This window comes from Oreochromis niloticus, linkage group LG5 (assembly GCF_001858045.2).
Source record: "Oreochromis niloticus isolate F11D_XX linkage group LG5, O_niloticus_UMD_NMBU, whole genome shotgun sequence".
NCBI classification, from domain to species: domain Eukaryota; kingdom Metazoa; phylum Chordata; class Actinopteri; order Cichliformes; family Cichlidae; genus Oreochromis; species Oreochromis niloticus.
Genome location: NC_031970.2, coordinates 22,455,275 through 22,478,215, shown reverse-complemented (window position 1 = coordinate 22,478,215; position 22,941 = coordinate 22,455,275). Strand labels below are relative to the sequence as shown.

The 22,941-nt window shown below is 40.6% G+C and overlaps 2 protein-coding genes across 3 annotated transcripts in view; both read left to right on the top strand.

The window, feature by feature from the left end:
- Positions 1-98: 98 nt before the first annotated feature.
- Positions 99-13,117, top strand: fancd2 (FA complementation group D2). 2 transcript variants are annotated; one of them, XM_005469546.3, is made up of 45 exons: positions 99-179; positions 316-457; positions 683-743; positions 913-1,047; positions 1,135-1,202; positions 1,294-1,400; positions 1,525-1,585; positions 1,713-1,765; positions 1,874-1,952; positions 2,070-2,194; positions 2,278-2,365; positions 2,446-2,550; positions 2,640-2,740; positions 2,866-2,977; positions 3,107-3,142; positions 3,435-3,581; positions 3,690-3,824; positions 3,911-4,042; positions 4,185-4,289; positions 4,417-4,526; positions 4,632-4,686; positions 4,996-5,115; positions 5,537-5,610; positions 5,715-5,858; positions 5,961-6,061; positions 6,165-6,280; positions 6,412-6,520; positions 6,617-6,715; positions 6,820-6,914; positions 6,996-7,151; positions 7,251-7,367; positions 7,624-7,752; positions 7,836-7,954; positions 8,087-8,197; positions 8,483-8,613; positions 8,712-8,811; positions 9,941-10,063; positions 10,192-10,285; positions 10,379-10,450; positions 10,593-10,631; positions 10,719-10,793; positions 11,199-11,273; positions 11,360-11,506; positions 11,592-11,717; positions 12,747-13,117. In XM_005469546.3, the coding sequence occupies exons 3-45, from the start codon at positions 683-685 to the stop codon at positions 12,831-12,833; spliced, it is 4,374 nt and encodes a 1,457-aa protein (XP_005469603.1). In that variant the 5' UTR covers positions 99-179; positions 316-457; the 3' UTR covers positions 12,834-13,117. The 2 variants fall into 2 exon arrangements, with proteins under 2 accessions (XP_005469603.1, XP_005469604.1); XM_005469547.4 differs by having other exon boundaries at positions 140-457.
- A 1,864-nt stretch (positions 13,118-14,981) lies between these two features.
- Positions 14,982-22,941, top strand: part of tex264a (testis expressed 264, ER-phagy receptor a) — a 73,750-nt gene continuing 65,790 nt past the window's right edge. The window contains exon 1 of the mRNA XM_003441285.5: positions 14,982-15,506. Within this exon, the coding sequence (XP_003441333.1) occupies positions 15,249-15,506 (258 nt within the window). The 5' untranslated portion in view covers positions 14,982-15,248. The remainder of the gene's footprint in view (positions 15,507-22,941) is intronic.

Below are 22,941 nucleotides of genomic sequence, written 5' to 3'. Positions count from 1 at the left end.
CTTAATAAATTAAAATATTAGCGGGACAATGTTGTCGGCAAACTAAGAGAGACGAAGAAGAAAGCAGGGGGCAGTGCAATAGCTTGATCCAGTGTACTCTTTGATGGAGTTGCTCGTTGTGTCGCACGGCGTCCCGGAAAGGCTGTTGAGTTATTAAGTATCCAGTCCCAAACGCTTAAGTATGACCAACTCATACAAACCGGCCGAGTGATTGAAAATGAAAATATTGCACATTACTGACGGACTGCTGTAAAGTACAGCACACAGATCAGTAAACAGAGTGACCAATAACGGTGCTATATTTCACATTTACAGTTATGGCTGTATAGCAGAGCTTTTCTAGCAGCCAATAGCATGCGCGAGTGTGACGACGCTGATGACGCGGAGCTGTTTGGCGCGGAAGTTTGTTTTGTAACTTCGGTGTTTGGTCGTCCGTGGCTTCGTCTGCTCAGTAAAAGTATGTCTACCATTTTTCATAAAAACATTTCTGCCAACCAGAAAATTTCATATCGACATGATGTTAAAGACAAAAAGAACGTTTGTGTTAAAGTTATTGAACTGTGTCGTTTATTATAGCGACAGTGGTTACCGTCCCCCCCCTTTCTTTTTTTTTAACTCCCCTGTGTGTGTATGGTAACCTAGTATAGCTATTAACAGCCTTCTGTCCTTCATATTTCATCAGATGATGCGCAAAAAGCGACGTTCCTCCGTGGATAAAGGAGCGGGAGCTCCTGCAGCACCTAGTAAGTTTAAAACGTGTATGTGTATAAGGCATATTTCTCCATGTATTCCCAAAAATGTCATCAGTCTTGGGAGCTAAGTAGCACCTCTGTTGACACAGTTTCCCGTGAGAGAAGCTGTATAGCTGTTTTCTGTGATATTGTTTTCTTTAAGGTTTATATCTGCTTTCAGAAGTGAAGAAGAGTCGCAGCGCTGGTCGCCAGTCTAAGGAAGCTGCCCCAGAGGAGACCAATCAGTGTGTGTTTGTTGACTTTGTCAGAGTGGCCGGTGTCATCTTGAGACCGGGCGGCATGCCTAACGAGATAGGTAAACGCACCCAATTCAGTTGTGAAACAAAGCAGGGCTGTAAATGAAATGAGATGCTCACCTACATCTGGTCTTATCCCCCTCCAGGTGTTGACCAAGTAGTGTTTCAGAGACGAATACAGCAGCAACTTCAGAAGAGCCCCAGGTACCCTGGTGTGAGTATAAACCGTACAACAACCTTACAGTAAACACAAAAATACAACAAAAAACACGTTTCCCCCTAAGTTCCTACTTTTCATCTCTTAGATCATTCAAGAGTTCATCACAGCACTGGAGTCATATATGGAGAACACTGACAGGTTTAGGAACTGCCTTCTTCCATGCGTCCCACAGTCGTCTAATGGAGACTCCAGGTAAACATCCCATAAACACCCAGTGCATTAAGAGGCTACTTTTGACAGCTCCATAAATTATGGAGGACACAGCTAGAAGTTGGACTAAGCTAATAAAACTGATATGTTTCCACGTGTGCTGCAGTTCTGTCAGTTCATTCCAGGAAAGCCTGCTGCGGATGTTGTTGGGGATTGAAATGTTACAGGTGAGATTTTCTGCAATGACCTCTAAAAGAAAACTGCGTTTTCACAAGCACAGTCAAAATGAAAAGCAGTATGTATTAGTACAAATACAGTACCACAAATCCCCAATCACCTGTCCTTTTTTTATAGACTTCCATCATTAACACCTTGCTTGAGAAGCTCCCTGAGTATATGTTAGATAGGTCAGTATTTCCTGACATTTTGATGTACTACGCAATTTTTTGGTTTAAAATTTGGAACTTTTAATACGTCTTTTTAAAAAAAATCTAACTGTCTTCTCTACTCTATAGTACCAGCGATGGAGGAGTTAGTATCCCACGCATTATTATTAACCAACTCAAATGGCTAGACAGAGTTGTGGACGCTAAGGTAATCATTTGTTTGATGACAGGTTTTGTTGCTTTTGTAATTGAAGGTGTGTCTGGCCTGTTGAGTTGGTCCTATAATCACATGTTTCTTCTTTTGTGCTTATTTATCTTTCTGCAGGATTTGGCGTCAAAGCTCATGGAGTTGGTGTCAGTAGCTCCGGTGGAGGTTCAGCGTGACATCATCACCAGTTTGCCAGAGATACTGGAAGACTCCCAGCACAATGATACAGCCAGGGAGCTCAAGTATGTGCACTAAATCTCTAACACACATGTGTTGTGGTCAGTCTGTGTTTTAAGGTTGCTGCTAATACCACTCCTCTCTGCAGCTCTTTACTCCAGGAGAAGACTCAGTTGACCGTTCCCATCCTGGATGCACTTTCTAGTCTTAACCTCGCATCTTCATTGCTGACAGAGGTAGTGTGCACATGCACATATAAACACACATGTGCACTGGTAGCAATGTGCTCTTACTTGTTGATTCTCTGGTTTTTCAGGTCCGTGGAGCTGTTATGGCCACGCTGGCTGCTGTGCAGCTAGAGGACCTCCCCGTAGTGGTCAAGTTCATCCTGCACTCTGTGTCGGCCTCTGATGCATACGAGGTCAGAGTGCTCAAGCAATACAAAAAATCCCCATACACCCCATAATTTTACTAAATGAATGGATATGAGAAGTGTTTCCCTGTTTTTAGGTTGTCTGTAATCTTCGAAAAAAGCTGGAGCTTGAGCAATGCGTCCTTCCGCCTGTGCTGCAAGCCTCTCAGAGTCGTATGAATAGTAAAGCAGCAGCCGGGTAAGATAACACGCATTCCAATTAATTTACAGCCCAGTATCAAAACATGTGACACACATGAAGTTTTGAAGTAAGAAATGTGGTTTGTTGGTGATGTGATCCAGTTTTTGATGTTTTTGATGCAGGTCTGCCTCCGCAGCAGCAGCTGGCAGCAGCCAGGACAGCATCTCGTTGATACTGGACTGCATCAAGTCAGCAGTGCGGTTCCAGAAAACCATTTCTGAGGCTTGGCTCAAGGTATGAAACGAATTAATGTTCTTATGGCCCCTCACTTAACTGATTGAGTCAGTTGCTTGTGTCAGTGACTTAAATGTACTTTTTCCCCCTCTCTCTCTCTTTCTCTCTGTTTTTTTCTTTTTTAATAAGGCCATAGAGTCTGTGGATGAGGTGGAGGGGCATAAGGTAAGTTCACCATATTCCCAAAGAACGCTAACTGACGGCTTGGTCCCATTCTTAGGTCTATACACTGGCTCTCAAACAGGTGAAAAATTCATGGCTGTATATATAAGAAGAAGTTGAATTAATAGAATTTATGCAGTTAAGCAAACAAGAGTTTGCTGATTTTGTATTTAGTGACAGATTTAAAACATTGTGGGGTGACAAGTGTGATTTTAGCTTCTTTAGGAAGCCTGTTTATACACCACATTAAAGTTTTTAGGCATCTCTTTGGAATATTTCTGCTTTGCCACGTTAGGTCATGGATCTGCTGGTGCTGCTTATCCTTCACTCCACCAATGCCAACCAGAGCCGACGGGGGGCAGAAAGAGTGCTGAAGGTCAAAGTGAGAAACGGACTGATCCAAGAGGCTCTGTTACAGAGAACCTTCAGGGACTACGCTCAGGTGGGTCAGCCTGTAGAGATAGAAGTTTAAATATAAGAACACAAGCCCAGTGCAGTATTTCTTTATTTTTTTAATACTTCATTGTATTTATTATTGTTCTTCTTTTAGGTCATGCGAGGGTACTTCCCCTCCACCCTTGCTTTAGCTCAGAGTTTGGTGCGCTCACCCGACCCCTGCATGGTGCCTTTCGGAGGACACATGTACCGACATGCGTTCACTGCGTTTGACTCTTACTGCCATCAGGTGAGTTTGAGAATAATTTGAATCATGCGTAAATGTTTCTAAATACAGATTCTTCTGAGTAATTCAACCCTGTGGTATTTTAATAGGAGGTGGTGGGCTCTCTCGTGACCCACGTGTGTAGTGGTGTGGGTGGAGAGGTGGACGTGGCTCTGGAGCTGCTCTGTGGTCTAGTTAACGAGAAACCCTCGGAAATGGCCATGTATGCTGTTTTTGTCAAGGTGACGAGACGATCGAAACATTGTAGCTGCAAATCAAATATACAAAGCAAGCAGCGTGCGGATGATGGGTTTTCTAACTCAGCAGCGGTGTTTTGAAAATGTTTTTGGTTCTGATTGTAACCAGTCATGATATTTGACATAGGGAATCTTGGACTACATGGACAACCTCACTCCGCAGCAGATTCGAAGACTTTTCCACCTTCTGAGCAGACTGGCCTTTGGACAGAAGCAAGGATCTCACATTCAGGTGCAAAATCGCGCATTCGGTGGATCCAGATATTGGACAGCCCAGCCTTGGACACTTTTTCTGCCTTTTTTTATTTTTTACTGTCCCTCATCTACTGACCTGTGTTCTTCTGTTTTATTCCAAACAGGATGATATGCACATAGTGATCCGCAAACAGCTCTCCAGCACTGTGCCCAAGTACAAGCGCATTGGCATCATTGGTGCTGTGATGATTGTGGGCAGCATGGGGGCATTCAGGTAAAAACTTGTTTGGCAAACATTAGATAAGCGCCTTGTTTACTCTGTGATTAATTTTTCGGTGTCATCGCAGACTCTGTCCATAACTTCTTTTGTCTATTCCAGGTCCAAAGCTAAGGAATCGCAGAGCGGGTCGCTGTCCCAGGAGACACTCAGACAGGTACGTATTAGCCATTAAAACAAGCAGAATGAGTAGTTTGTGGTTCTATTGATATTTTTTTTTACTTATTACTCTTTAAAATCTCATTATTCTTTTATCTTTGCCACAGGGCATGTTTTATTTAAGATAACAGTGTTTGATCAGCTAGTATTTATATGTAATCTTTTTAAATATATGGTATCTTCTACACTGTAAAAACTTCAGAACCTTTCAAACTTTGGACCCTTTCATTTTGGTTGAACCAGTATTTTTTTTTCTTCTTTGAAGTCTGTCACAGATCTGCATTTGTGTTTGTTTTTCCCGCTGCAGGTGACGGCTCTGTTGGAGCTGGTGAAGTCGAGCAGTGAAAGCTCACCTGAGGCTGCAGCTCTTTATTATGATGAACTGGCCAACCTGATTCTGAGCTCTGCTCTGGACCCACAGGTCCAGGTATGTCTCGGAAACTCACAAAACCTTCTATCTTAATAATCGTTTTCTCACTTAAAGGTGCAATATGTAGAATTTCTCACTCTTTCTGCTTAAGAGGCTTTCTCAAACGCAATTTGTCATGTTGTACTGAAGGCAAACTGGAGGCTACATTTACTAACTGTCTCGTCATGAGGTACAAAGTAGCATTATGTGAAGCTATAGGTGTTAGCTGGTTAACATTCTAACATTAGTGGATATGATTACAAAGATGTCTTTGCTCAGACATAACTTTTAATTCTTTTCTTTCTTTGTGGTAGTTTCTATTTCTTTTTAAAACTGTTTTTATACATTAATAACTGTACGCATTATACTTTAAAGTAAAACCTGTTTGTACCGTACTTTGTAAGATGAAACCTTCCTGTTATTTTCTTTATTCTCCCAGGACATGATTGGAAAAAGTGTCCTTCAAGACTTTGAGGATGACTTTGTAGTGGACCTGGGCCCGGAAATATCAGGGTTAGTGATGATGACGTAGTAACTGTTTTCAGCATACTGAGTTATGTTTTTATATAACTGGTGTCACTGAGCCATCCTGTTTTTTGTTCTTTTGTTTTTTTCAGGTCCTTTCCCTTTCCGGCTCGTGCAATGTACAAATTGTATGAAGATGAGGATCAGGGAGGCATTGCTATCAACCTGATGCCTCTGCTGGCCAAAGACATCCAAAACAAAGGAGAGCAGCAAAATCAAGTCAATAAGGCACATAAGTGAGTCATCCCCATGATAAGAGAATGCTAAATCAGTCATCTGTTTTGCTTATTGTATTTACTGTATTTGATATTTCCTGTTTGTTGTATTTGTGGGAGCAGGCGAGTGTCTTCTCTGTGTTTGTCCCCATTTTTCCGTCTCCTGAGGTTGTGTGTGGAGAAGCGGCATCAGGGAGACTTGGAGGAGATTGACGGCCTTCTGGGTGAGGAAGAGGGAGTGATGAATACTTTCTGGAAACCGGTGTGTTCTTGTGTACTGTGGCTATAAAGCAGTTTATGCTTATGTGTTTATGTGCTTCATTACAGGGTGCCCTCTGATCCTAACAAACATGGACGTAGTAGAGAAAGTTGAGAGCTTGTCAAAAGCTGAGAGGGAGTTCCTCTGTACTTTGCTCTTTCACACCATCAACTGGTTCAGAGAGGTAACTGCATGTTAATGTCACTTATTTGGAAAAGACTGTGACTGAAGCCCCAGCCACACAGCCACACTTTTCCCCTCTTGGTCTCTAGGCCAGCGTGACTGGAGCCTAAAGCTGTGTGTGTTTTTCCACAGGTGGTAAATGCATTCTGTACACAAAAAGACACAGATATGAAGATGAGAGTACTGACTCGCCTGCAGAACATCACTTATCTTCAGACACTGTTGGAGAGAGCTCTGGCAGGTGTGTTTTTGATCCAACAATAGAAGGACTTAGAATCCCTCTTTTCTGCCCTGCAGTGTCAGTTTTACTAACAATTTACTTTACTTTGCCCTTCAGGAACACCTGGCTATGTGCCACCTATTGCTAATTTTGATGGAGACGGTACAGATGGGATTGTACCTAATTCCACTGTTCCTGTGATTAAGATAAAGAAAGGCGAGTCCACCTGTAACAGGATATTTTAGCCTACGTTGTTTATATACTTCTGTTATGTGTATGTTAGTTATACATAATAACATTGACCTCGTTATGGTATTTAGATGGCACAGGAAAGAAAAGAAAGGCCCCTGGTAAGAATTCTTCAGAAAGCAGCTCACAGGCTGAAGAGGCGACAGAAGCAGATGAAACTCAGCAGGTAAACATCTCACAAAGTCGACCCTCTCATGTGTTTGTTTAAAGCAAAACAAACTAAAACATGAACTTGCTTGTGATCAAGGAACAGCCAGAAAAGGAGAAGGAAAAGGAGATCCGGCCAGGTGTCAGCCTGGCATCCTACAGACCGTTTTTTAGGGAGCTCGACATGGAGGTGCTTAGCGTTCTGCAGTGTGGGCTGCTGTCACGCTCGCTGCTGGACTCTGAGCTCCACACAAAGGTAAATAAGCGTTTTTGGAAACGTGTGATGCTTTAAATGTATTTTACAACTATACCGTGTGCACCATTTGAATCAAGCTAATGTTTTTGCATTGCTAAGGTGCGAGAGGAGGTTCTGCTGGGCCCTGCTGAGCTCGTCTTGCTCCTGGAGGATATGCTTCGCAAATTAGAGTTCAGTCTAACAGCTGCCCCGGCCAAAAGAGCTCCATTCCTCAAGGTGTGGGAAAAAACATAGCAACAGTAGTAACAAGCATTATGGAGCAATCTTAGAGAAAAAAAATACTCTGTCACAATAAACACTACTCATTTTAGGTTAACATTTCATATATTGTAGCAGGAATTCTAGTCACAGATGGAGCAATTTATTCAGACCAAATTAATTTAAGCCTATTTGTCCTTGAAACGCAATAATAGTTTTATACAGTATAAATTTAATAATTTAACTGTAATTATTGAACTATGTTCCTGTGTAGGGAAGAACTGATAAGAGTGTGGGCTTCTCCCACCTCCAGCAGAGGAGCTCTAAGGATATTGCCTCTTATTGTGTCCAACTTATGCCTGCTCTCTGCTCACACCTGGAGAACTGCCACAACCACTTTCAGGTATCGAATCATTAAATGTCTTGACTTCAGATGGGAAATCATGTTTTTACGAAATTCTCGCACATGCGTTCGCTCTTTCACAGATTATGCTATCTGAAAACAACGGCGTTGTTGATGGACCTGCAACAGATGTGGAGGAACACCAGTTAATGTCTTCAGCCTATCAGCTGCTGCTGCAGGTCCTGAACACTACCTTCAGCTGGTAAGGAGAACCAGCAGCACTGATGTTTACCTCAGAAGACATCTAGAGCAGTGTGCCTTGAGAAATGTTTGCCTCAGTCTGACTGGTGTTGGGTTTTGTTATATGATATGTATACAAATGTGCATCTCTCAGGTCTGGATTTAGTCAACCAGGACAGAAGAGCTTACTGAAGAAGGCTCTGGGAGTTTTTGCTGGACGACTCAAAGAGGGAGGTGCTGAGTTGACTCTGGAGCAGCTTGTGAAGTGAGTGGTTAAGTTTTAAGACTCTGGCAGAGGACACTTCCACACATAGTTTGATTTGTTTTTTCATCTCTCACTAAGAAGTCTTATTTCTGCGGTAGATTCTTATGCTTGCATGTTTAAAAAAAAAAAAGATTTGATATCCAGGGACAAAGCTGTTGTTGACAGAATATTCCCCACGAAACTCTTCCTCTTTCTTCTTCTTCCTCTTTTTTTATTTTAGATATTTTTGGTATTTGTGTTTCATAACATAATAAATGCATTTGTTTTCTCTGTTTTGTCTTTTAGACACAGTTTTGAATATCTGCTCAACTTCCGCAGCACAGTGCCAAATCTCAGCATAGCTCTGTGTCTCTCTCAGCTTCTCTCCACTGTGTCAGAGAAAGGAGCAAATCCTGCTGCTTACAGAGAGCAGACTGGTTGGGCTAACATGATGCCTCATTTTAATTCACTTATTCACTTGAATTATTTTCAAAGAGTGCGTGAGGACCTGATTTATTTATTTTTCTTGTTTTAGCGTCCCTTGCACGGCGTTTCTTGAACCAGGACTGGGTGACGGCCAGTGGCGAGAAGGAGCGAGGCACCAAATTCAATGAAGCGCTTCACACTCTCCTGAGGTACATCTGCATTTTTGTGGCCCTCTAGTGCCAATGTAAATTCAAATGAAAGCAGCTAAAAGTCTTGAGTATACACTGACTGGTCACTTTATTAGGTACACTGTGCTAGTACTCTGTTAGACTTCATTGAAGCACAGATTCACCAAGGTTGCTGGAAACATTCCTCAGAGGTTTTGGTCTATATTGACATGATATATCACACAGCTGCTGCAAATTTGTTGGCTACAATCTCTTGTTCCATCACATCCCAGAGATGCACTTTTGGATGGGATCTGGTGATTGTGGAAGCCAGGTCATGTTCAAGAAACCAGTTTGACTGGTCATTTACTGCATGTCTTCCCCCTAATCTTTCTTCCAGCTTTCTTGTTTTCTCTCCACTGTCCTATCAGATTAAAACCCCCAAAATATATTTAAAAAAAAGAAACCACATTCAGGTTATTCCAGCTTTGTGAGATGGTGCATAATCCTATTGGAAGGAGCCATCAAAAGATTGCTTACACTATGGGAAGGGCTCGGATAGACTGTGGTGTTTAAAGATGCTCATTTGGTACTAAGGGACCCAAAAAATGTCTCCCACTCCATAACAACACAACCATAACCCTGAACCATTGACACTAAACAGGATGGATCCACGCGTTCATGTTGTTTACACCAAATTCTGACTCTGCTATCCAAATGTTGCAGTAAAATCTTGAAACATCAGATTAGGGAACATTCTTCCAATCTTCTGTTTCCTAATTTTGCTGATCTTGTGCAAATTGACGATCTGCCTCATACCTTGATTGTAACAAGTGGTTATTTGATTTATTGTTGCCTTCCTACAAACTCATAGAGAGCTTGCTGTTGTCTGTTGATTGGTGACATCTAGAAAGTTGTTTCGACCATGTCTGCAGGCCTAAATGTGTTTAATTGCTGCCACGTTTTGGGCTGATTGGATATTTGCACTAACCAGCAGTTGAGCCGGTGTACCTAACAAAGCAGCCAGTGAGTGCATATAAATATATCACCAGTAGGCAACAAAAAATTAAGTACATCACACATCAGTGTCAAATTTAGTCTGAGGTAATTCAGAAATCAGAATCACGGTCTTTTTATCTTGCAATATCTTTGTCTCCGGCTGCCTCTGTAGCATCTATCTGGACCATGTTGATGATATTCTGAAGGCAGTGGAGGAAATAGCTGCTGAAGGAATCCCAGAGCTCCTCAATGCATCAAAAGATGAGAGCTCTGCTTCCTGGCCCACGCTCAGCAGGTAGGTCTCTACCATTAGCTCTTGATTCTCAGTCATACTGGAGTCCACTCTGGTGATTGTACTGTTGGTGATTTGGTTAAGCTGTTAGATTAAGCCATCCGATTCCTTGGTTTTCTCTCTTTCATCAGGCAGACATTCCTGGTGTTCTACAAAGTGTTAATGGCAGAGCTTGAGAAAGCTGTTCGCAAGATTCCTCCTAGCAAAATGAGTGACAACACTGAGGTCAGCCACTAGGTGTCACACTGTCCAGCATGTTCTCCTTTATGTAAATCACAGTAGTCAGACCCATAAACTCAGATGCTGCCTTTCTTCTAGGCTCAGAGTGAGAAACTGCTGACATGGAACTTGGCTGTCAGGGACTTTCACATCCTGGTCAACCTGGTTAAGGTATAACATATAAACTGACTGACTGCTGACCTTTAGCTAAGTATGTGGTCGCGGTACTGTTGGAAAAGTGATTAGAATGAATGATATTTAAAAAAGGAGTTGATATCCATTCCATGTCACGTGTGTGTTTTTGTCCTTGCAGGTTTTTGATTCTCGGCCCGTTCTCAACGTGTGCTTAAAGGTGAGTGTGTTCTGCATGCTGACTATGATCTTACCTTCACTACTGTTCAACTTTTTCCTTAACTGATTTGAATCTTGTATTTGATAGTATGGCCGCCTTTTCCTGGAGTCTTTCCTGAAGTTGGGAATGCCGCTGTTAGACTACAGTTTCAAAAGGCACAAGGTAGTTATGAAGCCACCTCACAGCTCGATCTGTCGGTACACTTTCATGTAAGATCCCCCATCCCCGTCCCATGCACAATACACAATGTCATGTTTACTAAAACTTTCAGTGATGCTGTATGAGAGTATACCCTAACCATGATTTCATATACTGGCAAAATAATAAAAACACCACCAACGTAGTAATCTAATTAACTTTACCCCACCTTCAGTTTAGCTTGAGGATTGTATACAGTGAACCTGAGGTGCTCTGCTGACAACCTATATAACGACACCATTTTTAAGCCAAGGATCTTTCTCTATGTTATGTTCTGAAAAGCAAAGTTTGCAAATCAGCACATATTGGCAAATATTTGTCCATGCTGATGAACCTGTAACAGACATGGCGATGCTTGTATCTTTTAAGGAGGATGTCCAGAGTTTGCTGAAGACCTTCCAGCTCAGCACTCGGCAGCTCCATCACATGTGTGGACATTCTAAGGTAATTTGAAGAAAAGACCGAGTCTGTGTAGTGTTCACCTTTATCCTTGGGAGTTCTTTAACTGATTATAATGCATTGGTGCTCAGATGCATCAGGATACGAGCTTAACCAACCACGTGCCAGCCTTGAAGAAGAGCCTCGAGCTGTTTGTATACAGAGTGAAGGCCATGCTGACGCTCAACAACTGTCAGGAGGCCTTTTGGCTGGGTAATCTGAAGAATCGCAACCTGAAGGTAAAATATTATTAAACATTATTGGTTTAATTCCTAATACATTTTAAATCATAGACTTAAAACAATGATATAATTTACCCTGCAGGGGGAAGAGATTCTTTCTCAGAGGTCACAAGAAGATGATGATGATGAGGAGGAGGAGGAGGAGGAGGAGGAGCAGCAGCAGCAGCCGGAGCGTTCACCACCTCCACAGGAGCAGTCAGAAGATGAGGTAATTGCAATTTCTAGTAAGAGATAAAACATGAATTGGGCCGACACTCCAAAGGCTTGTTGCAGTTTAGACGTTTGTTGCCTATACACTCACTCTCTTTGTTAGGTACAGCAGTTTCACGGGCTCAGTTAAATTGAACAATGGAAGATTGGAAAAACATTGCTGATGAGTCTTGATTTCAAATGCAACATTAAGATGGCAGGGTCTCTCTTTGGTGTCGACAAAATGAAAAGTATGGATCCATTTTGCCTTATATTAGCAGTTCAGGCTGCTGGTAGTGTTTTAGGCATCTTAGTACCAATTGAACATTGTTTAAAAATCACAGCCTACTTGACTATTACTGCTGACCATCATCATAAAGAGATGGACATGGTCAGCAGGATAATGTGCCATATCACAAAACTGATTTCCTGAACCATGATAATGAAGTCACTGCACTCAAATGGTCTCCACAGACACCAAATCTCAGTTCAATAGAGCACCTTTAAAAGTGAAATAGATTTTTGTATCATGGATGTGCAGCCAACAAATCTGCAGCAACTGTGTGATGCTGTCATGTCAATATGGACCACAATCTCTGAGAAATGCGCAGCATCTTGAGTTCAATGTGGTATTAGTAAGGTGTACCTAATAAAGTGGGCAGTGGTGTATATATATTACAATTTGTTGTTGGTTTTTGAATAGTTATTAAACAAAAAAAAGAGAACTTTTTCGGATCTGAAAACTGGTTAAAATAAAACAAAACACAAGCCCCTCCCCCCTCCAATGCACGATACTTACTTTTAGAAGTATTAACTGGTCGATTAACAGACAGTTGAAACTGTAGAGCAGTGGGGCCGATAAGATAACTGTCATTCTCTAGCAGGCTAAAACTTAGAGGCTGAGACAGTTAACAGGGAAGCGGTGTGTAACTATGTAACTCTGTCTTACATATAGTCACTGTATTTATTCTCTACCATTAATGCTGTTTCATGCATGTGTGTTCACAAATAGTCATGTTTACCATGTGTATGCTGTTATTGTGTGCAGGCCCAGGAGAGTGACTCTGAGGGAATTAAGAAGGTTAACAGAGCGGAGAATGTGGACCAGGATGATACTTCAGATGACTCTGAGTAATACGTCTTTACTGACATAATAATAAATGTTTGAATCTTCCTATTTTCGTTTTTTTTCTATTTACAGATGAAAAAATCTCATTACTGTTAATCCTATTAAATAAGTTATCACACTAGGTCACAGTCTTAAAAAAAAGTGTTTGTTACATTTGAAAGTGGTGGATGAATATGTCATTCATATGTTATATTTTAAAATGCTTACCCATTTAACGATTCTCATAAAATACCTTGTTTATCAGCTTTGAAACTGTAAAAAATAAAAATGATTTTGATGGTTTCATTTGATTTTTTTGTTTAATTGACTCCCTCTCTTTTCCAGGTCTTGTATAAAATGGCATGTCCTGTCATTAGTTTAATATCACCATAATAATGTAGTGTTTTAATATGCTCTGTCATTGGAGGCAATGTCAGAGAACTTGCGTTTTTTTCCTTTGTATTGGAAGCCTGGGAAAATCACATCACAGTGCTCAGGCTAAACACAGCGATCTTTGTTCCTGGCAAATCCTGTAATGAGGGACAGCACTGATTAGTGTAAGCTCTAAAGGAAATGAAAGAATATATTTTTGATACTTTAAGGTCCTGGAGACTCATTTATGAGCATTTAATAACAGCGCTTGATGGTTAAAATTCTACATTAGAGTTAAAAAACAACAACTCTTAAACAGTGCCATTCCTTATGTACTATGGATCTCTAGCTATGAACAGTGAATCATAGTTTTTGCTTTTGCTGATATAAAAGCACAGAATTTCACGTTAAAGTTGTATTACATGATAATTAGAGAAATATGACGTGATAGCTTTGGGGAAGGTTTCACCTCACAAAGAACAGACACAGCTTTGAATGAATGTATAAGAGTTCTCTGCTCCTTTTTTGCAGGGTTATAGCAGAGTTTTTATTGATAATACATTATGGCATGAATTCTGTTAAAATACCTGAGGAGGAGAGAAATCCTCTACAGGTCCAGTGCACAATTTATTTTTTAACACATCACCAAGGAAATAGAAATTGTGCCTTTGTGCTAGTTTTATTGGGTCTATTCCGTGTAGTTTAAAACTAACATTTTTATTTCAGTAGATAGCAGCACACATTTTTATGTAGCGGCCTTTATTTCAACAATGTTGATCTTATATCTTAATGCGCTATATTACAAAATTTCCATCAGCAACACTTGAAAACAGCGTGAGAGGTACACAAAAGAAAGCTTAGCTTTTGAAATATAATCAGCATTTCTCTGCTTCTAATCATGAATCTAGTAAATAAATAAAATTAGGAACAAAAAGAGTTAGCAAACAGGATGTGATGTGAACAGGACGTGATAAATTAGATGCTTTCCAAAATGCAGCTGACTGAAATGGAACAATACACCAAAACTGGCTGCAGCACATTGATCTGCCAAACAATGATAACTTGTCACACTTCATACTCACGATCTAAGTGGTTTAGAGCTGATAGCACTGAGGAGATTAAACATGGTTTGTGTCTCTGGTCCCAGCAACAAAATAAGCATTGAGGACCTCTAATCTGATAGTGAGTGTACACATCATCTTGTGTTGTTTTTGGTAGTTTTCTGTGACAAGCGGGAAAACAGTCCATCTTAAAATGTGTGTAAAAAACACCCATGTGAAGATGTTTTGTTTTGGGTTTTTTTCTGTCACATCACTCCTGTCCCAAATAGTACTCCAGACTTGTTCTGGTATGCCTGCACATACTGTAATAATATTATCCACCAAATACTGCTTACATGTATTTTTTATATGGCTGAGTATTTTGGAATTTACACCGTTTCCTGAACGTTGTCACACTATGAAGCAGTAATGTTTGACTACACTGTCACTAAAAGTAGCCCTGACAACCCGTGAATAGCTAAAAAGACCAAACATACAAGATACTGAAAGTGATTTCAGTTTTTTATTTATCAATCTTTTTTTTTTTTTTTTACTTTTTAGACTTGTTCATATTAATAGAAAGGGGGTGCTATTGATAATAATGAGTATTTCTTTGCGTCCAAGCAGGATTTTCGAAGCTCAGTAGGAGTAATATTCATTTAGTATTAAGTATTATACGGTTATTTGATATTTTACCGACGTAATTTACAAATACCAACAAGTCCTTTAAATAAAACATTAACGCCTCCCCCCGAGGTGAATAAGATTGGTCTGACCGGGAAGCGTGTACCTTTGTTTGGGGAAATAACTAGCTTTCCGCTGTGCTTGGACTTCGTGTAGCTATTTCGGCTTAAAAAACACACACACACAGAAAAAAAACAATTCAGCACTGACTTTTGAATAGTCCAGATTCTTGTGCCGTGTCATTTGAGCCATTTGGACGACAGCGTCGGTGTGAGAGTGACCAGGAGGAGGAGGTTTAGCCCCAGATTTTGCAGTGACTGCAGCTATTGTACCGCTTTGAGAGACCATGTCCGATTTATTTCTGCTGCTGCTGATAATTGTCCTTCTGCTGTGTTTGGTTGTGACGGTGGGGGGCTTACTGCTGTACTCGGGGGTCCTGTCAGACATTGTCATTAAGACTGGGCCGCCTCCCATTAGAAATGTCACCATTGCTTATAAGTTTAAAGAGGGACCATACAAGGACTGCGGGGCAGCCTACACTGAAAGCTGCAGCATTGGGCCAAAGCTGAACGCCATCGGTGTCTTCTACGATGACCCCAAGCAGGTGAGACCCTGAGACGTAGCACCTGTTACCGTAATGTTTAACTACACAGCACTGAAGGTGTATTTACATTTGACCCCGTGACATAACATCGAAATCCAATGTACTCTGTTAGCAGATAAGATATTACAGCCAGTAAGATATGCTGACCTGCACAGAGTCCTAAAGGCCACTCAAAGGCTCACAGTGTATATTTAAAACTTAGACTTAAAGCTGTTGCATCATTTACCATTGAGCTGTGATTGTCTGTGTAGTGTACTTAACAATACCCCTGAAAAAAAGTGAAATATGACCATGGCTTCAATAACTGCTGGTTATTTTCTTCATAAATTGTCTTTTTTGTGACCAGTTTATAATGTGTTAGTAAGTAAAACATTTAGCACGCAAAACAAAGCAGCACAGATCAGATATATAGCATCCATGCAGTATAAGAGACTCCTCTAAGGCTGACTAAAGCCTGTGTTACAAAACTTTCCAGTAAGAAAGTCTTATAAGTTTAATTTTATCACTCAAAAAGCTCCTACCTTCAATGAACAAATATACATGTTATCATTTTATAAAATTGCCTTTATATTTAAAAGTATTATCAGTATTGCCAGTATGTGTAGGATTATTGTATTGTCTCTAAAATCACCTCACAATTTCCCAGCAGCTACAGTTATATCTTTAATTGAATTCTTTTCTCCATGCAGTATCCCAAAGTCACAAGTGTATCCCGTATCCTGTCATTGGAAAATGCTTATGTTGGCATTTTTTGCTTTAAATGTAAATATTTTCCTAAAACTACGAAACATCGGCTAAGTTGTTAAGTGGCCACTGATCCCTTTTGGATAATAAACTAATCTTTTCGCTCTAAATACTGTTTATTCATATTTTTTCATGGCACTGAACTGTGTAAGCAGATTTATTTCAGTGTAATTTACTATGTGTAGCTCAGTGGCTTTAATATACGAGCTGTCTTTTAAAGTAACTGAGCTTGAATGATGAAACCAGTCAGCTGTTCATTGCCACGTTGCACTGTTGATATTGTTTCCCCTCTCATCTGTGGCTCCAGGGCACTTTGGCATTTGCCTGTTTCTGACTCAGAAATGGTAACCAGACTCCTGACTATAAGGGCAAACACAGCCTCTTCACATGTGTCTAGGAAAAGCTGACAGATGTCTGGAAATGTAGCGGGTTCTGTTGTAGCCTAAATGAATTACATTACAGTCACAATCCAGATAAAAGAAGCAATGAATATCCTTTTGTCATCTCGATCCAGATCCATATTTTGCATAACCGGGTCATTCCTCAGCTGAGAACTGCGGTTATTTCCTGCTTTCATTCCACATACTGCTGGCCATCACGAGTTGTGTTTTTAGTCAACAAAAAGAGTCTGTTCAACAGCTGATGGGAATGTTCATTGAGTTCCCAGCTGATACGGGAGCAGCGCAAACACTGTGCAGTTTGATGAAATTTCACAGTTGCAAGTTATTTTCTATATATAGCTTAGAAAAACTAACACTTAGGCTCTGCTTGCTTATATTGTGTCAGTCCTGCTGACACAGAGTAAGGAAGGTGAGTGGTGAGTGTACATTGTTGGACGAGTTGACCTAGCTGACAAACAGTGTGGCAAAATAGAGGCATTTGACCCAACTTCAGTCTATGTGGTGGACAAGGAGCAGTGTCACTGCATGTGTGTAAGAGTTGCAGAATTTCTATATGGCCAGATCACAATTCAGTTCCCTTTATAGAATAAAGAATCTGACACAACAGCATAACTGTCTGTATTTCTGCTTACACCCACTGTTTTCTCTGTCCTTTTTTAACTGAAGTCTTTTAGTGGAAGCTCTGACTGTGAGTCATGCCAGTGGAAAGTTCTGGGGGAAGACTAATTGAAGAGCTTTTAAAACTTTTTTGCTGGTGCTGGAGTTTGTGGAGAGTCTGGCTCATAGGGTGTCTACAGAACACAGAGATTACTATATAGATCCCATGACTCTTGCAGCTGGAAAAAAGCAGTGTGATGAGGAATTAGGCTTTACTGGGGTAAATTAAGTAGGCAAGTATTTGAACTTAACTGACAGGTTTGAGGTTCTTGGTGCAAATTTTCAATCCCTTTTTGACCTGACTCTTTGTCAATGGAGCACCATAATTCCCATGGCTCTTTACTGTTTTCAGAGTGACATGACATTCTGATTACTCACCACCAGCCGCAGGAGTAAACAAAAATGGCAAAAGGTGCCACATGGCTTAACTTTTGCTGGAAATTCTACTTAACAGTAATGCATTTAAAAAAGGGTGTTTTCAAACAGGACACTAATTTGTAATGCAGTTAATCTGTGTGAAAGAACTATAGTTTTTATGTGTTTAATTTTTTTTACTGCTTTTTTATTGCATGAGTTTTATTAGTTGCTACTGCTAGCTGTTTAGACTTTACTTAAGGAAACTATTTACACCTGGTATAATCGGCAGCTACAGTCATGTGAAAAAGAAAATGTTCACAGGACTCTGCACACACCCTTAATTCTTCCCAAGGAATATAAATGGTTAGTTGGCAGGCAGGTGATGCTCATTAAATGCAGTTGATTAACTGATTATCAGGAAGTGCGAGCGCCTCCAAAAAAGCAGAACTTTTGACAGTTTGCCGCTCTGGAGCCCTCAGGTGTGGGTTAGCACAGTGCCAAAGAGGAATGATCTTAGAGAAGCAGTTGTTGCTGTCCATCAATCTGGGAACAATTAAAAGGCTATTTCCAAATAATTTGAAGTCCATCATTTTACATTGAAAAATATTAATCACTAGTGGAGAACTTTCAAGACCGCTGCCAGTCTTCACAGGTGTTGACACCAGTGTCAGACAATGCAATGCTCACAGAAATTCTAAAAACAAATCCAGGAGCTACATCTCAGACTTTACAGGGTTCAGTGATCATGTTAAATATTAAAGATTATGACAACACAATTAGAAAAAGACTGAACGAGTATGGCCTGTTTGGGAGGGACAAAAAGGCTCTTCTCTTTAAAAAGAGTATGGCAGTGCTGTTTAGGTTCAGAACAAATCACAAGACTTCTTAAAGTTCTTTGGTGAGATGAGACCAGAGTGGAGATGTTTGGCCGTGTTTGTGGAAAACCAAAGACAGCATATAAGCACAAATACCTCAAATAAGCTTTTAAGAATACGTTATCAAAGTATTCTAGAGTCAAATGTGACAACAGTGGTCCAGCAGCTTGGCCAAAACTGAGTCATGCAGCAGGAAAATGATCCCGAGCACAGCAGAATACCTGAAAAAGAAAAGAATCAAGGTCCTGCAATGACCAGATCAAAGTCCAGATGGTCCAGATTTAAGAGTGGACTCACAAACCTGTAAGAGACTGATAAAGACATGCAGAAAATGATTACTTTAAATTATTGCTGCTAAAAGTGGTTCTACAAGCTACAGAATCATGGACTTTACTTATTTTTTGACAGGGCTGCACTTCCTGTGCAAACTTTCTCTTTCACTTGACTGCAACTCTTATTTTCCTTTTGATAGCGTGGCCTTCCACTATAAGTTATAATAAGTTGGCTTTAAAACAAATATGCTTGAACACATTCTCATTGTGAGTATGCTATACCTAAATGAAATAGTAATATAAAGTATGAGAAGTCAAAAAACATACTGTGCAAAAGGAACAATATGTTAATTTTACTGATTTTTATATTTAATACAAATTATATATTAGTTTAACTGGCTTTTTGTTGTAATTTGTGTGTGTCGTGTACTGCATAGCTACCATAACAGTGCTTTAATGAATATTTCAATAGTAATGCTGAGTGTGAACACAGGCTGGAAGTCATCAATGGCTAATGTCTTGGGTTTAGCTTTTGGCTAGCAACAAGCCACGATGAGCTTAAGCCGCACACACCTTAAAAGCCACCACACGCATTCACAAGAATGAAACTATGTACTTATCCGTGTGAAACTGCCAAGACTCTAAGGGGTTTTCCTGGCTCAGAACGGATCTTTGGGCGTTAAGCATAACTGACCCGCATCCAGAGAAGGCAGTGAATCTGTTACCTTGTTCAAAATATGCTGTTTCATAGTTTTGTGTTATATCAGGGCATTAAAAAATGTCTATTATGCTTGAGTTAATTAAAATCACATTTAATCTAACTTGTTAAAACTTTGCGTTATTAAATGATTAAAGTGCTGGTAAGTAAACTTCACTTCCCCCATCCGCCACCATTAAAAAGAACAATACATAAAGCTCATGCACTAATTAATATTAAGTTAGGTCATTTGGGGGTTTTACAGTAGAGATAGTCCAAAGTGTTGTAAGCTGAGATGCAGAATCTTATAATCTTATGCACTTACTATCCTGACACTCCTTAGTTAAATCAGTAAGAAGGTATTTTAAACTACCCAGTATTTACTTTGATTGTTATGAATTAGTACTCATTAATCTCCTTACTACTTTCTACTGAACACGCTAAGCTGCACACTGACGGACTCTAGATGGCACTATTAGCATTGAAATTGAGTTTGTGTGAGAGGAAGGTGCTTCCTCAAAACCACAATTGATCTTTATACTCAATTTATTATAATGGCATAAGTAGTGTGACTCAGCCCAGCCTCTTATTATTCAATCAGTCAAAATGAGTTTCATCAAATTAAAATAAAATTGGATTTCATACCTGCTTGAGAGGCCGGTCACCATGACACATTACTCCAGTGGTTTTCACTCCCGGCTCTCTATTCCAGGGCATGGCTGGTTTTCAATGATTCTTCTGCATTCACCTTGCATTCAGATTGAAATACGGTGCCTGTTTAATGACGATGATGAAAGCTAGAAGGGGTCTGTGCCCTGAAAATGGATTCAAAACTGACTACGTAAAATAGCAGGCTTCTGTTATAGCAGTGGAATATATTGAGTTGTATATATGGCAAGTCAGAAGGCTCTTTGACTGTATATTAAAGACGTCTCTGTTGCTTGTTTACGTCTATACAGTCGTTTGCTTGGTCTTACTTTAACTTATTATTGCAACAAACTTGAAGGATTGAACGTCGAATTCCAAAATCACCGTTTGGCTCTCAGGTGTCAGTCAGCTGCACAGTGACCCTACACGGCTGGACTTAACAATCGAAGGCAGAGAGTTCCCTCGGGATCTTCTGTAATAGAGCTTTGACATAAGCTCCATGACACGATCCCAGATTGAATAAGCACAGACTAAATCACTGGATTTTGTAGTTGTAGCCCTTTCTTGTGTTGTAGCATGGAAGCGAGTAAAGAATCTACAAGCAGGCTGCCTGTCTGCAAGAAATCTCCAGAGCAGAATTCATTAACAAGAGTGGGCAGCAGCGAGTGCTCCGAGGCCAACGTGTCATGAAGGATAAAGCAGTAAACTACCGGAGGTACTTACAGTTACCAGAAGTAGTTTACTGAGGGACAACTGCATGCAATTTCACTCTTTCAGTAAAATTAATGTACAGTACAAATTTATGGCTTACTTTAAATATAATGCCATCTGACTATATGTAAAGGAGCTACATAGCAAATGCAGCTGGCTGTGACACTCATAACATGTTGTGTAAGCATTGAATCTCAAGTAGAGCTGCTATTTGGTTCATCCTCTGATCTGCTGAATTCCCACTTTGTTTTAGCTCTCCGAAGCAAACCCACTCATGGCTCCCCATGACAGGGAGGAGAAAATGAAATGTCATGTGTAGACATATATGGGAGTGGCAGTGAGAGGTGTGGAAGTGCCTTGGAAGAGGGGTATAAATTGGTAGTCTGACTCACCTTGAGAGCATCGCATTGCTCCAATTCATCAATCGGAATTTCAGATCAGAGCGCCGAGCATCGCTTCACTCCCAGTCAGATTTATTAGCATTTTACTGCTGCTTGTCTGTCTGTCAACAGCAACAACATGAAAGAGGGGCTTCTGGCAAGGGGTTGCCGCTTTTAAAGGTGGATATGAAACGAGAAATAAATACGCTCATACCCTGGAGTCTGGTCCCGCAGGTCTTCAAGCCAATATTATGCAAGGATATGGACATGCTAGCTCTCCCTGTAGTAAAACACCACATTAATTTTTATGGACCGAGAAAGACTCTGAAATTCGAGAACGGGAGCAATCCAGATGGAATCGGTTTAATGGAGAACCGCTTGTGCCCCCCCAATTCGGCTGTCTTCACAAACTGTTTTACTCTTTTTTTAACTCAATAAACTGACATGTTCAGATTAGTCAGTGAAACAAGAGGGTGAAAAATGTCTTTGAATCTTCTGCACCATCCATCTCGTCATTTCACGCATCTGCTTTTTTTAGGCCGGGATACACAGGATATTGGATTACAGAGCTGAATATTTATTAGACAAGACATGGAGAAAGATGGTAGAGGAATAGAGTTGAACATTTTTTAGAGAAAGAGCTAAGCATGTTTGGGGATGAGGGGGTGGATTCATTCATATTTCCTATTAGGGAAGATTAACTCTGTTACATCTCGCTTGATGAGTGCCACACAGTGTCCAGCTGGCCTTGGAGTGGTAAACCAGCTCCACAACTGTGTGAGGGAAAACTGTGTCCTGCCTCCAGCAGGGTGCTTATCCTCACCAGTAATTATACATGCCAGTGCTCCCAGGATGCCATGTGTAATTACAAACCAAGTCTGAGCACAGCCTAAAGGGACAGAGCTGCACTTGGTGAAAGCAAGAGAGACAGAAAAATGGATTTCCTTTGGCTCCTGACTTAAAGGGCCACTGCGGCCCACACAACATCACATCACTGGATGTATAATCTGATTTGGATGCTTTAGGGCTCACTTAAATTTGAGGACATTTTTATATTTTGAGCTTTCAGTTCAAAAAGTGATTTTGATCCAATATTAAATAGTCTAATGCTAAATCACTCAGTTTTCTTAATGATGGTTGATTTTTGCTTTGTGCCTAAATTGTAAAATGAATGGCACAGTTCTTTGTTTTTTTTAGTTGGATACGTGTGCTTCCTTTACTTTTGCGATAATTAAGCTGCAAACAGCCCATCACAGCATACCTGTGGTCCCGGTGCTGTGCAGCCTTGCAAGTTTCAATTTCCTTCCTGGTGACTTTGTCTTTGCTGTCTCATCTGCCTGTGGGGGGCGAATGGCTTCCACTCAGCTGAGACAGGTTATCGCTCTGCCACACTGAGGTGAAAGACAGCTCTTGTTGAGAAATTGCTTATCCTGTAGTCTCCAGTTCTTGTTTCTCCCCATGTGTCAGGTTCTTTGCTTGTTCTTTGAACTGCCCTAAACAACCATCTGGCTCAGTGTTCCACATACGGGAAGAAAATGATCCCGTGAACCACTGAGCGGAAAGAGAGAGCTCCCCAGCAAAACCCGCGATACATTTATCCGATCCAGTTGAACCATAGATGAAATATGATTGTGGTTGTTATCCGCTTTACACAGACTTGGGGCGTTCTTTATGAATGCCGCATTTCCTCCTT

Excerpts from the sequence above, each read along its gene's own strand:
- fancd2 (XM_005469546.3), top strand. The coding sequence starts at position 683 with ATGATGCGCAAAAAGCGACGTTCCTCCGTGGATAAAGGAGCGGGAGCT. Across the intron at positions 7,753-7,835 it reads ACTGCCACAACCACTTTCAG|ATTATGCTATCTGAAAACAA; the intron begins GTATCGAATCAT and ends GCTCTTTCACAG. Across the intron at positions 10,286-10,378 it reads AAATGAGTGACAACACTGAG|GCTCAGAGTGAGAAACTGCT; the intron begins GTCAGCCACTAG and ends CCTTTCTTCTAG.